Source organism: Rana temporaria, chromosome 11, assembly GCF_905171775.1.
Source record: "Rana temporaria chromosome 11, aRanTem1.1, whole genome shotgun sequence".
Lineage (NCBI taxonomy): Eukaryota > Metazoa > Chordata > Amphibia > Anura > Ranidae > Rana > Rana temporaria.
Genome location: NC_053499.1, coordinates 126,911,769 through 126,926,132, shown reverse-complemented (window position 1 = coordinate 126,926,132; position 14,364 = coordinate 126,911,769). Strand labels below are relative to the sequence as shown.

Genomic DNA, 14,364 nt, shown 5'->3' with positions numbered 1-14,364 from the left:
ATGAGAGTGTGGCATTGCGAAACGGAGCATGCCACACTCTCATCATATAGCTACTTCTGAATAAAAATAAATGTAATGTTAATGTAAACACTTTAAACAGGTTTAATTATAATATGTATTATTTTTTTCCTGAACGAAAACCACTTTTACAGTTAAAATTGAATTCGTACCAGAAAGAATTTCCATCCTGCGCCTTCAAATTTTCTTATGACCTCAAAAAGAATGTCAATTTGACCCCACTAACCATTAGAAAATCAAATGAATATTCAGAAAAATAAAATGTATGAACAAAATTCTACTGATGTTTGGTCAGTATAGCCATTAAAAGGAAAAAAGCTCTGCTCCTATAAATAACAAGAGCTTCTACCACTGCTGTGTAATTTCTACTGTCAGTCAACATAAAGTCATGGAGGAAGAAAGCAAAGGCCAGTGCAAATAAGGCAGTTGCTTTAGGTCAGCCTAGGAAGGCCAGAGAAAAGCACATATTTGTCATTGGTGACTGACAAATGGCTGAAAGCATTGATGTCTGTTGTAGCATTGGGAATGTCTGCACAAAATGTGTTATACTATTATTTACCAGTGCTGCAGTTTTCATTGGAGGCAATGCCTAGTCTTTAGGGGAGCGGGTATTTACCCTGGAGGCCCACTGAAATCCTCGTGATCAGGGCCTGTGCAGTCTCCTTTGGGTAGCCTGTGTTCCTATGCATCGCATTATACACTTCCAAGCAGAGGCTTACAATAAATACTGACACCATAGTCTAGAATTATAACTCTCCAAAGCATCAGAACCCCTAGTAAACAGCTAAATACACAGATTCATTACATATGTTTTACCTGCCAAATGATATGGGTTTCTGTTGATCCAGCTCTATGATTTACTGTCTGGCAGGACAGGAGATCTGACTTTTCTATGCTGAAGTCCTTTAAAGAGGAAGTAAATCCTCCTCTAGAAAAAAAAAGTGCCTGCAAGACAAAGGCATAATGAGCTAGTATGCATAGCATACTAGCTCATTATGTAGTACTTACCTGTGATCAATGCCGCTGCAGTGGTCCTCGTTCACCTCCTCCTACGACGCCATCTCTCCGGCAGTGACGGCATGATCGCCTTCACTAACGGCACGCTAGTGCGCCTGCGCCGTTGTCTACGGCACGCATGCGCACCGTAGACCTTCAGTGCTGTTTTTGGGAAAATATCTCCTTAACCATGTAGGTTAACCCCCATGGCGGTATTCCCGAGCGTGACTCGGGGTGGATTTTTTGTGCTAAAATCGGTATCCCCGATTCACGCTCGGGGTAGCTATGCAGAGCCTACAGCGCACGCTGGCTTACCTTGTTCCTGGATCCAGCGATGCCACCGCGCATTGTGAGCGAGCGGGTGCTCGCTCGATTCACACAGTGTCCCTGTGTGCCGTCGATCTCCGTTCCCTGCGACGTTACGACGCACGGGGGTGGAGATCGGCGCCAAATTCAAAAAAGTAAACAAACACTATACATACAGTATACTGTAATCTTATAGATTACAGTACTGTATGTAAAAAATACACCCCCCCCCTTGTCCCTAGTGGTCTGCCCAGTGCCCTACATGTTCTTTTATATAATAAAAACGGTTCTTTCTCCCTGCAAACTGTATATTGTCCATAGCAACCAAAAGTGTCCCTTTATGTCAAAAATGGTTTTAGAGCAGCTAGAAAACAGCGATAATAAATTATAATCACTTGCAGAATTGTGCGATAGCGATTTGTGGGGAAATTCGTCATAAAAAAAAAACCAATAATGACAGCGACAATTCTGCAACTGAGCAAATTTCAGTGATTTTGAGTTGATTACATTATTGAATGATTTTTATTAGAATTATATTATTATTTGTTATAATTATTTATAATTATTTATTTTATTATAATTTAAAATTTTGTTTTTAAAAAAATGTCATACCCGGGATGCCTATTAGACTCTTGTTTGGTCAGATTTAAGTGAGTTATTTATAAAAATTACAGGCCTACAGTATAAAACGCCAAATTTCCTTGCAAATAATGGTACCGCTTTCAGCACCTTTTTTCTGAAATAATCATACCGCCAGGGAGGTTAAGGCGATATTTCTTGCACCTACAGGTTAGCCTTAATCTAGGGGACTAGACTAGTCTAGGGGACTAGACTCGGACTATGTAGCGGCTTCATACATCTTCCATTCCATGTTTTAGCGGTATATACTATTCCCATGGTTGAATCTATGTGATGAATCCTGACATGCTAGCCTTTTTCACTAATTCCATATCTTTGTGATATACCCCTTTAGAAACTAACTATCCCCCTGAAGAGACCTCTGCTGGTCGAAACGCGTCGGGGATCAACATTGTAACATTATGCAACATAACAATGTGTAACTGTCATGTCTACTGCACCATGGAATATGACTTCCTGTATTTGATTTTATGTACTGTAATCCCTATATAATGTGACTTTTAAGCTTCTTGTTAATAAATACTATTTTAATACAATAATCAGTACTCTTATAAATTTGACAATTGCTGCCTAAAAGCCCAACGGGGAACCTCCCAATTCTCAATCTACTTATAGGGCGAGCAGCTTTACCATCTCCTCAGTATGTGTCACTCCCTTTTCGTACAATATTTTTCGGTGGCTAAACACCTCTTCCCCCCTTGACACACAGAGACAAGACGCAAGTTCCTGTGCTCTTCCATTGGTTTTCTCAGTCCTGCATTAAATTTTTCCACTAATGTTGACCCACCCCCTATTTAGGAGATACGGGCCAACTGGATTTTTTTAGGTGCTACATACACCTTTTTGTTGATGTTGAGGGGATTGGATTCATCCACTCATTCCTCGTTCTCCGTTTTTGTTTTTTCCCCCCTAATAATTTTAGGAGGTACCTCCAGATATATATATACTGCAGTGTTTCAACATTGCAGCATGTTCAAATGTTCTATCTGAACATTTGCTCCAATTCAACCAACCTATAAACAAACGGATCGGATTGATTCATTTATCCTCTCTTTCCCTCCCCATCATGCATCAGGAGATATCATATACAGACTCCTGTAATGCAACATGTCCAAATATTGAATGAATTAATATTTGTTCTAAACCATTTAAACCTATATATGCAAGGAGTCTGAATCATGGAACGTATGCACAGCTCTTGTGCAAATACATTTTGTCAAAATGTATTCAGTTACTTTTTTACATCAATTACAATTAGCTGCTATTCTGTATGTCACTTTATTTAACACTTATATATGGATATGGCCGCTGTGGGGTCCGATGGACCTGGCAGTCCCCTTTCAGCTCTGGGGTTTGAGTTCCCTAAAGGTGTTTTCCCGGCGGGGGGGTGAAGGAACTTGTTTCCCTCTCTTTCGCCTCGGTGGGTTTCAAGGGGTTCTCCCCTGTACGCCGATGCGAGCCCCCTCTGCCGGCGGCGTCCTTTGGATCCTTTCTGGACGTCTTGGACTGGCGCGCATGCGCGAGACGTCGGCGTGCGCGCTACGTCATGACGTCACGCAAATTGCGGCGGAGAGGACGACGGCGGTCGGAGCTTCTCAGCCTTCCAGGACGCCGGGGGAGCCCCATGTGGGCCCCATTTGGGGGCCCGGACGCCGCATCTCCTTATGGTTATGGGAGGGGACTTGTGCGCCTGCACCCGATCACCCTGATTGGCCATGTATAGGGCATTATATAATGACTGGCCATTGGGGTGTGTGCATCACATCCCACATAGACCAGGCTGGATGCTATTGCATCCACGCTGTCTAGGCACTGCGTGTCTACCTGCTCCACACTACTTGCAACTAAACCTTTAAACTACCCATGATATCTACATCACCATACAAGGTAACACCTGCATTTTTCCCTATTACTTTATATACAATTTATAATGAACTATTCTCAATTACTTTATATACATTTTATAATGAACCTCCTAACACTAACACCCATTCAACTTTTTTATCTTATATTTTTATCTCACAATTCATTTGCCCAAGTTCATTATTGGGCACATATGTTATCTGTTTTCACTTAATTATTATTATCTCACTATTATTATTTTATGCTATTTTCACTCACATTTGTATTTTACACTACATCATTTACCCTCTGACCATCTTTTGGCAGTCCTGTCATATGCACTTCACACTGCACTTTTATATCCAGTTTATTATCTTAATTCATCCAAAAAACACTTTTTTATTACATCTCACTACACACTATATTGTGAGATTATCCTAATCTTCCTACTGCTCATTATTTATTTATGCACGCTTAAAAACGCCCTGACTAACATTATATATGGCAACTATTAGTTGCCTTTGCCCTTTTACCCTATATATACAATATACAATTCAACCATCTTCTTGATAGGTTTACTTGTAATTACTTTACTTTTACCCTCCTCAACCTTACTATGGCTATTGTGGGTGCTCATTGCAGGTGCCGATCCTCCCCTCCCCCCACCGGGTGGGTGTCAATAATGAGGCTCCTTGAAGACCCCATTTGGGAGGACTTCCCTCGGAAATGTGGGGACTTCCTGTAGGTTCCATCGGACTATGTAGCGGCTTCATACATCTTCCATTCCATGTTTTAGCGGTATATACTATTCCCATGGTTGAATCTATGTGATGAATCCTGACATGCTAGCCTTTTTCACTAATTCCATATCTTTGTGATATACCCCTTTAGAAACTAACTATCCCCCTGAAGAGACCTCTGCTGGTCGAAACGCGTCGGGGATCAACACTGTAACATTATGCAACATAACAATGTGTAACTGTCATGTCTACTGCACCATGGAATATGACTTCCTGTATTTGATTTTATGTACTGTAATCCCTATATAATGTGACTTTTAAGCTTCTTGTTAATAAATACTATTTTAATACAATAATCAGTACTCTTATAATTTTGACAATTGCTGCCTAAAAGCCCAACGGGGAACCTCCCAATTCTCAATCTACTTATAGGGCGAGCAGCTTTACCATCTCCTCAGTATGTGTCACTCCCTTTTCAGCCTTAATCTAGGCTTACCTGTAGGTCTAAGTGGTCTGTAAGGGTTTAAAACCACTTTAACAGTTACAGGTCTCCTCTCCACACCTCTCTCTAGCTGTACAGTGAAAGGAGAAGCAACTAAATTAGGTCTTTCTGTCGCTCTCCTATCAGCATGCTCCTTGCACTTCAACACAGCTGATTGGCTCTGTGTGCTGATGCTTCCTGCCACAGTGTGAGCAATGCTATACAATAATTGTAAGAAGCAGGGGCGGACTGACAACTCATGGGGCCCCCGGGCAATAGAAGATTATGGGGCCCCTAGGCTTACAGATGGCCACCATGCCAGGAGGCAGTGCAGAGGTGGGGCAGCTAAAATCTCAGGATTTTCACATCAAAAGCATGTCGGTTTCGGACATATCAAGGACAGATGTAAAACAAAACACAGATTTTTACATACTGTCCCTGGTATTATTGAGCCTGGCAACCCTGATGGGGCCCCCTAGTGGCATGGGGCCCTCTGACTTTGATAGTCAATGACGCCGCTGCTGTGTCTGAGCCAATCAGGAGGAGAGTCCCAGGCAGCTAAGACACTCGTGGACATCGCTGGGCAGAGATGGGGCTCTGGTAAGTAATTGGGGGATGCTGGGGAGGCTGCTGCACACAGAAGTTTTTTTTTTTATCTTAATGCATAGAATGCATTAAGATAAAAAGACCTTTGGCTTTTACAACTCCTTTTAAGTTGTAAATAGAGTTTTTTTGTACACCTGTCTTATGTGTGAGGACTGACAGCCCTTTGTAAGCTTTAGTTGGATCTCCAATAAGTGCTTAGGCCTGGCTGTCTGTCCCCCTGCAGGTTGATTGTAGCAGTGTCTTGGCAGAAAAAAAAAGGTGAGTATGTGCAGTGGGGTGAATCTGTAAAATGTGTAATGACTGTGCTGTCCAGGAAAAAAACATGGCACCTGTAGTGGTGGTTGGGGGTAATTTTCACTGCATGGGGACGTCCCAAAAAGGCAAGAGATCTAACTGGACCGTTGCAGCAACAGCTGACCAACCTCAGCTGGTCTATGCCTACGTTGCATTGGGCTCTTTTCTTGCAATGCCCCTTTTTTTTCCCAGGTATTCTCATTTGGAAAGTATTTGAGAAGAAAAAGGCCTATTTTAACGTGCATTAATCGCAGGGTGATGCTGCGAATGCACCGATCTTAGGGTGTGCCACCGCCCCGATATTAAGGGATTTTGAATGAGAACTAGTGGTTTTGGCTTTAAAGGCACACGGTACAATTGGTATGAAAAAACTAGAACATTTATTGGTATGGAAATATCATAAAATCAGTTATAAACATAAAATCACAATGGAAATTAAATGAATAGCTGGTTCTACACAGGTTAACACAATGATTATATGATCTCAAATACAGAAGCTTAAATATAAAGCAGAGTCATAAACATAATTCTGTAGTGTGTAACTCGAGTAGTAATCCGGAGGATATGGAGGGCTTGCTCTACATGTTGCGCGCTTTGGAATAGCGCTTCCTCAGGAACATAGATATTTGAGTCTAATAAAAGATATACAGGAAACGTGGTGAGTTTACAAGTATATATACACATCAAAATTACAAAAAAAAGAGTTTTACATATTAAATACAATATACATATATGCATAGAATTGCAAGGTACATACAAGATGTATATGATGAATTCAATGGTGGATGTGTGACAGAGCGTCAGGGTAGTATGTCAAGATCCCAGCAGGAGGAAGAGCAGGAAACAGAAGGAGAAAGAGGCAGAATGAAAAGAGAGGAGAACAAAGAAAGAAAGAAAAAAGAAAAGAAAGAAAAAAGAAAAAAAGGGGGAAAAGAAAAATTAGAAAAGAAAAAAAGGGGGGGGGGAAAGAAAGAAGAGGGAAGAAATAGCTAGGATCTAAAATTAGGCATAGGAATTTATATAATAAGCAAGCAAACTTATAACAATTGGGCCGCGTTGGAGGTAAGCAACGTTCGGTCGTACGTTAGCCCAACAATGGCTGTTTATTCAGAAAAACCTGATCCAGCCTATTGGAGGGATAGTATCTGTTGATGGTATTAAGTTTATATTAGTAAATCTATAAATTGTAATGGAATGCTAATAGGATCCATAGAGGTGAGGTTATATAAAAGGAAAGGAAAAAGTAAAAGAAAAAAACCTGGATATATATAGAATGTGTACGATTGAAATTAAAACATAGCTCACCATAAAGCGAGGGCAAAGTTGCATGGGATGGTAAGGCAGTCAGTTGCTGGTAAGCAACAATACAGATACCTAGTCCAGGGGTATACTCAAACGGTAGATTGTATGCTATGTAAGGTGGGCTGAACAATAGTAGGCGGATGGGTAAATCTGCCTAATCGATAGCCAGCCTTGAAATCCTCAGTCCATAAAATGGAGAAGGTTGTAGGCAGAGGCAAAAAACGATCCTAAAGGTAAAAAATATATATGTAGAAACAAGGATGATATGACTATATGGCAGCAATAGAGATACCATAGGTGCCAAGAGATAGAGTATTACCTTGAAGCCCAAGATCTGGCATACGTTCGTGAGGTAACCCTCTGGTTTAGGGATAACGCCGATACGCTGAACGGCATGTCATCCACAGCATATATAGCCCCCTTATGTCGTACAGGTGGAGATTGGTGGGTGGAGCGTGCGCCGCAGCGTCCACGTTGTACCCGTGATGACGTCACCAGTACTAGCCTATCGTAGCCTGGCGAGGGGAGTACGCATGCGCGGGGGCCCTGGATGGCCGATCCAAGGGTGACGGTCGGCCAATGACAATGGGAGGGTGCGTACGTAAATTACGTAGTGCGATTGCAAACAGAACCCCTGTGACGCATGAAGATGAGATAGGCGTGAATCGGCAGGACGTAAAAACGTCCTAGTGTTGAAAAGTACATCCTAGCACCTCCTACTTGTAGCGAAGGACCAGTGTGATTGCCCCATTAGCTAGCCAATAAATGATGTATAGGGGGGGGAGGAGCGTCAAACGTAAACAAACGACGCAGCTCTGGATGGTCATGACGGCCTGGTAAAAGCAATCATGGTAGAGAAAGCAAATAAGTAAAGTAAGAGCTAGCGAGAAAGAAAAAGAAAGGAAAGGAAAAATGAAATAGATTATTACCTCATACATAGGGATGGGACATAGGGGTAAAAAAGTACCGTAAAGCAACCCCGATGCTGTATCACACATAGACAACCGAAGACATTTAACATAAAAGAGCACCACCCACTGGAGATGGGGGTAGTGGGCTAATTGAACAGTTGAAGCATTTAGCAACAAAAAATTAAAATTTAAACAATTTTAGGCCTGAAGGAGGAGACCAATATTCTAAACATTTCATCTATCTAGTGAAGTCAAATGAAGTCGTTAACAGTTTAGTGATAGGTATATGTAAGGGCTCGTACAGACGGACGGACGGTCCGATCAAAACGGTCCGCCGGACATGTCCGCACACCATCAGACAAAAATCCCCGCGTACACGATACGCGGGGACGTGGCCGCGCCATCTCCACGACGATGACGCGGCGACGTGCACGGCCCTGGAAGTTCAATGCTTCCACGCATGCGTCGAAGTGATTCGACGCATGCGAGGGATGGCGGCCGCTCAGACAGTTTCAGCAGACATGTTCGGTCGTCTGTACGAGGCCTTAAATTACACAGATTTTATCTTCTATATGTATATATAAAGATCGAAACGTAGCAAAAGTAAGGTATGGTATATCATAGTCAGGTTAGTCATGTGGGGCTATAGATAATGATAAGGGGAGGGGAGGGGGAGGGTAAAAAAAGGGGGGGGAGAGAAAGCCTTGTCCTAGAAGAACTGTTGGAGAATTTGGAAAGTAATTAAAATCCATTCGCATCAGAGGATTTAATTTAACTTCCAGGCTGTAAATTTCTGACAAGACCCTCCTTCTAGAAAAGTGCCTTTAGTGCAGGTTGAATTCTTTTGTTAACCCCTTCCATCCAGTATCTATCACAAGATTACCCCTGGACCAGCTGTGCCAGTAACTCTGCATCTTCGAGAGCGATTGTGAAAATATCTCAGGCAATTGTATGGATGTCTTCTGCATCAGATGGGTTTATATAATTAGATTTGCCAGTGCTTGAGAGGACAGGTGAATGGGCTCAGGTAAAATCGCTTTGGATCTACTGTAATTGAGGTCTCTAGGCAGAAATCCAATTATCTTTTCAATCCTTTCCTCGCTCTTATTGTAATTGTTTCTGTAACAGGCTTGCAATCTACAGACTTTTTTTTTTTTAAATCTGCTCCACAGTCAAGGCTGCTGTCTGACAAGTCATTGTGTGGCCATTTTGGCAGGACCACCTTAGTTGTTGCTTCACTGTTGGCGCACAGTTCAAGTCTTAATGAATACGCCAAAGCCATCATTTACTGAATGCTTGGATGCTTCTATTATTCTTCAAGCCATAATAAATTCCCTGCAGCAGGCCAGAGGTGGCCGAGAATTTCCACCATGGGTTGTGACCTTTGTATAAATTTATAAACTATTACAGTCCCAGAGCCACTAATTAGTATCCTATGAGTTTGAATCAGAGCATGGCTGGTAAAAATAATTTGCGGCACTCCCACGCTATTATTAAATAAGTGTGGGGTCATATTTAATGGCTTATCAGTCAGCAGCTGCCTTGTTCCGTTCTATTACTAATTTTCCTCTCTTATTTTTGCTTTCCTTACTGCTGCAGTAATGTGGACACCAGAGAGCTCTGTGGTAAGTTTCTGCTTCTAATCACCTGAACTAACAGTGGGTGACCATTTATTGCTTCTTGCAGCGGTCATAAAGATATGCATTTTGAGTCTACTTCACTTTACTTTCTGACTTGACCTCTATTGTGTTAGTAACAAGAATTACCTTGTTTGTAAAAAAAAAAAAAAATTACCATGACGCAGGTAGGTTAGCAGTTTGGTAAATACATTTGCCCCAAATAAAGTCTTCTACCATTTTTTTCTTTATAGTTCTGTACCACCCTATATATTATGATTATTGTCAGATTTTTCTCGTAGAGAAACTTTAAAGTAGATCTGCAGCCAGGTTATGGACATTCAAATACATATTCATAACATCCGTAAGTAAGCATTCACTAACCTCTGTAGCAGAAGGCACTTTGAAACAATTTATCCTCCAATTTCACAAAAGAAGCAGTGAAGTTACTCAAGTTGGGTCTCAACTGTTCTGCCCTTGTTGCTGTGTAGCTGCTCTGTGCTTACGTTTAGGATTAGAAGACTGTGCGATTTATTGCTGGCAGGGGGTAAAAAAGAGATACTGAAAGAAAATGTGAGAGAGTGATGCCGCGTACACACGATCGGTCCATTCGATGAGAACGGACCAATGGACCGTTTTCATCGGTTAACCGATAAAGCTGACTGATGGTCCGTCGCGCCTACACACCATTGGTTAAAAAACCGATCGTGTCAGAACCTGGTGACGTAACACACAACAACGTGCTGAAAAAAAGGAAGTTCAATGCTTCCAAGCATGCGTCGACTTGATTCTGAGCATGCATGGATTTTTAACCAATGGTTGTGCCTACTAACGATCGTTTTTTTCCCATCGGTTAGGAATCCATCGGTTAAATTTAAAACAAGATTGCTTTTTTTTAACCTATGGATAAATAACCTATGGGGCCCACACACGATCGGTTTTGACCGATGAAAACGGTCCATCAGACCATTCTCTTCGGTTTAACCGATCGTGTGTACAAGGCCTTAAAGTATGTGTTCTTTTTACTTTGAAGATTAAAGGAGAAGTCCCCTTATTGCATATCCTCATGTAGACCTAATGCGCTAATGGAAAGAGGGGGTGTGTCTGACCAGCTATGTTGGCTTACGGGGTGCACAGGGCTGAACAGTCAAGCTTTGGTGACTGCTGGACTGCCCAGTCATATTTAGGCACACTATTCAACTGCTACAACAGGTAAGCGGGTAAAAAAAGGATGCTAGTACAATCTCTATATGATTTCAGATAAGGCTCTAGCTAACAACATTGCATTATCTTTGTGCTAGATTATACTATGCCTGGGAAACCTTCGTAGGGCTCATTTACATCAGATGCATTGGGGCTACGCTGCCAACTATTTCTAGCACAGTCCCAGTACATGAAAAAAAAAAAATGAAACTGCGCGATGCATCAAGATCGGCATGTCAGCACTGTGTCTCCAAGATCAGTGGCCAAGCGTTTAGCACCACTCGCTGGTGTAAATAAGCCCTACACTGAAAAAGTTCCCTGAACCTGGGCAAATACCATGTGCAAATTTTGACCTGAAGACCAAGTCAGAGCTCTGACACTTCTCCTCCCCATTCTACAAGGCAAGTGTGCACCAAAGTGATTTACGAAGACTTATGGCCATGCGCAAAGAGCAAAAAGTAGGAAAACCTAGTTTATAAGTCAAAATTGCAAGTGTGTCCTCTGGTACAGCAACTTCCAGGGGTGCAGACGATACTTTTCATTTAAAAAGGTTTCTCCAGGATTCCAATTGGTTTTTGTGTCTCAAAAAAATATTGAAGAATATTTCATGTGGTATGCCTACTACAGTGATTTTCAGCTTCCACAGGGATCCCACTGGTATGAAATATGCATACCTACTTTGGTCCGAACTGGAACAATGTAACTGTTCATACCTGGAATTTAGCTTTAAAAATTAAATGCAAAATGCAAAAAAGTGCTTTGAAAAAAAAGGAAATAACCCATATCAGACATTTCAGTTTACTCTAATCTAAAGAATAACATGGAATTCCAGACTTACTAACTGTGCTTAAACCTGCTCCCACCAGGGCCGTCTGGACCCTGGGCAAAAAATTGGACCCTGGGCAAAAAAATTCTTGGGGCCCCCCCATACAATTTTGCTGTCCTCATGCTCTGAGACATACAATAAATATCAGCTAGACTTAAAATCAGTTTACTGTATCAGATCAGGCAGTGATTGCAATTGGTTGCCAGAGGTTACAGCATATCATTACCACTTACTGACTGGTTGCTAGAGGTTACAGCACACATTACGGCTCACTGATTAGTTGCTAGAGGTTACAGCACAATTTCTTCTTGTTGATTGGTTACTAGAGATTACTGTACAGTTATACTGCTCACTGATTGGTTACCAGGGGTTACAGCACATTACCTCTTCACTGCAGAGGGGTATGATATAAATATGAATGCCGCATTTATTTACATATAAAAGCCGGCCTAAGCTATTTACATATGAATGCTACCGTTATTTACATATGAATAATGGTTATTTACATGTAAACACAGGGTCTGCATTAGAGTCATCTGTAAACAACAATAGGGCAGAGCTGAGCAGCATTAGTAGCAGCATTAGTAGCAACACTTCACACTGAGATATCAGGACAAAGGATTACAATTTCAAGGGAATTTAAACTGGGGTAGTTGGCAAGTAAGAGGCAGCTGCTTTGGGCCCCACAACAATGACAGGGCCCAGGGCAGCTCCCCCTTTTGCCCTGCCCTGGCTCCCAACCACCTTCTAACTCCTTTTCTTAGTAGAAGATGCTTATACATGCCTATTCTAAAGGTTAATCTGGTCCGATCACGTGATCAGGTCCCAGCTGTAGCTTCAGGGGAGAGGAGGGACAGCCGACAACAGATGCCCTATAGCAAGGCTAGGGGTGACATCCCTGCTAAGTCATATTAGCTGTTGTCATCAATCTCTCCTCTGCCCTCAAACCGGCTGCTGGGGAGATCACATGACTGTACCAGAGCTCCCTCAGAATAGGTACATCTTTCTTTCATAGGTTATTTAGAATAGGCGTTAGAAAGGGGATTGGGAGCAGGTTTAAAGAGGAGCTCCAGTCTCCCCCAAAAACATTAAAAGTCAGCAGCTACAAATGCTGTAGCTGCTGACTTTTAGTATAGGGACACTTACTTGTCCAGGCATCCATCTTAACTAAGGGAAACTGGTTGTGAAGCCTCACAGGTGGTTTCCCACTGCGCATGTGCAAGCCAAGCTGTGCTTTGTGAATAGTCCTGCAGTTTTCTGAGAACTGTGATGTGTCCAAGAAGGCTGAGCCAAACGTCCGCTCGCATCATCGGCGGAAGTGGGAACGGGTGCCTGTCAAAACCAGGTACCCCCTCCCTCCCAAAAGTGCCACCTGTTAAAGAGAGGGGGGGGTGGAGGATGCAAACTTGCAAGTGGAACTTTTGGGTGAAGATACGCTTTAAGCGTAGTTTGCATTAGCATGGAATTCCACAGCTGTTGTGTATTCATTCTTCCACATTAAATAAATCTGCCAATGAGCTCTGGGTGCCCCGTTGGAATATATCTGGATTATGGTCATGTTCTTTTTTATAAATAATTTTTTTCTATTTTTCACAGACTATTTTGCAAATCATATGGGGGATTATGAAGATGTCCTCTCTTCCTTGGAAACCCTAAATTTGTCAATACTAAAGGCCATGGACTATACTAAGAAGGTGAGTTCTGTAGGCTGTCAATATCATATATATATATATATATATATATAAATAGGAAAGTTCTAAAGCAACCTCCTATGCCTGTTACTTAATTCTTCTTTTTATATGTATTACTCAAGAACTTTAAAGACATCCTTATATTAGAAAAGATTGTCACACATGTGCTATATCCTTAAAGAGGTTCTTCGGTAATTTTTTTGGCCAGTCTTCTGGTGCCGCCATGTTTATGTGGAAAGCCGATTGTGACTCCTTGCTTTATAGCTGGTTCGCCACTGTGCATGCATGAGTCTCACTGTGCTTTGTAAAAGGACCCACATCCTCCTGGAATTTGTGATGTGTCCCAGGAGTTTGCAGGCAATAGGGGTGGGAGAACTTCTAGTGGAATTTCCTAGGCAGTTCCATTGAAAGTGGAAGCTGGTACCTGACAACACTAGGTACCCGCTCCCCTTCAAAAAATGTTTTCCAAAAGTGGAAGAGGATGGGGAAGGAGGACATAAAGCAGAACTCCCTTATTAGGTAAAGTTTTGCTTTAGGGTAAGATACAGGTAAGACAAGTTAAGAAATTAATATGAAATGTGATATTATATATAGTGCACAGGACTGTGTAATATATGTAGAATCACAATACTCTCATAACCTAAAATACAATGATCACTCTTTAAACCACTTGTATCTTAGACCATCAAAGGTCTGAGATCTGAGAGGCTAACATACTTTTCTGAATAAATACAAAGTATTCTTTGATTGGATAAGGTGGAAAGCGTGATGTCACTATCCCCATTTCTTTTATTTTATTATATATTTTCATGTGACAACACTGAAGAAATTACACTTTGCTACAATGTAAAGTAGTGAGTGTACAGCTTGTATAACAGTGTAAATTTGCTGTC

At 41.7% G+C, this 14,364-nt stretch overlaps 1 protein-coding gene across 3 annotated transcripts in view; it reads left to right on the top strand.

Moving 5' to 3' along the window:
• Window positions 1–14,364, top strand: part of NECAB2 (N-terminal EF-hand calcium binding protein 2) — a 270,428-nt gene that overhangs the window by 148,715 nt on the left and 107,349 nt on the right. For all 3 annotated transcript variants that reach the window (XM_040329099.1, XM_040329100.1, XM_040329101.1), the window contains 2 exons: window positions 9,735–9,760; window positions 13,377–13,474. In XM_040329099.1, the coding sequence (XP_040185033.1) occupies window positions 9,735–9,760; window positions 13,377–13,474 (124 nt within the window). The remainder of the gene's footprint in view (window positions 1–9,734; window positions 9,761–13,376; window positions 13,475–14,364) is intronic.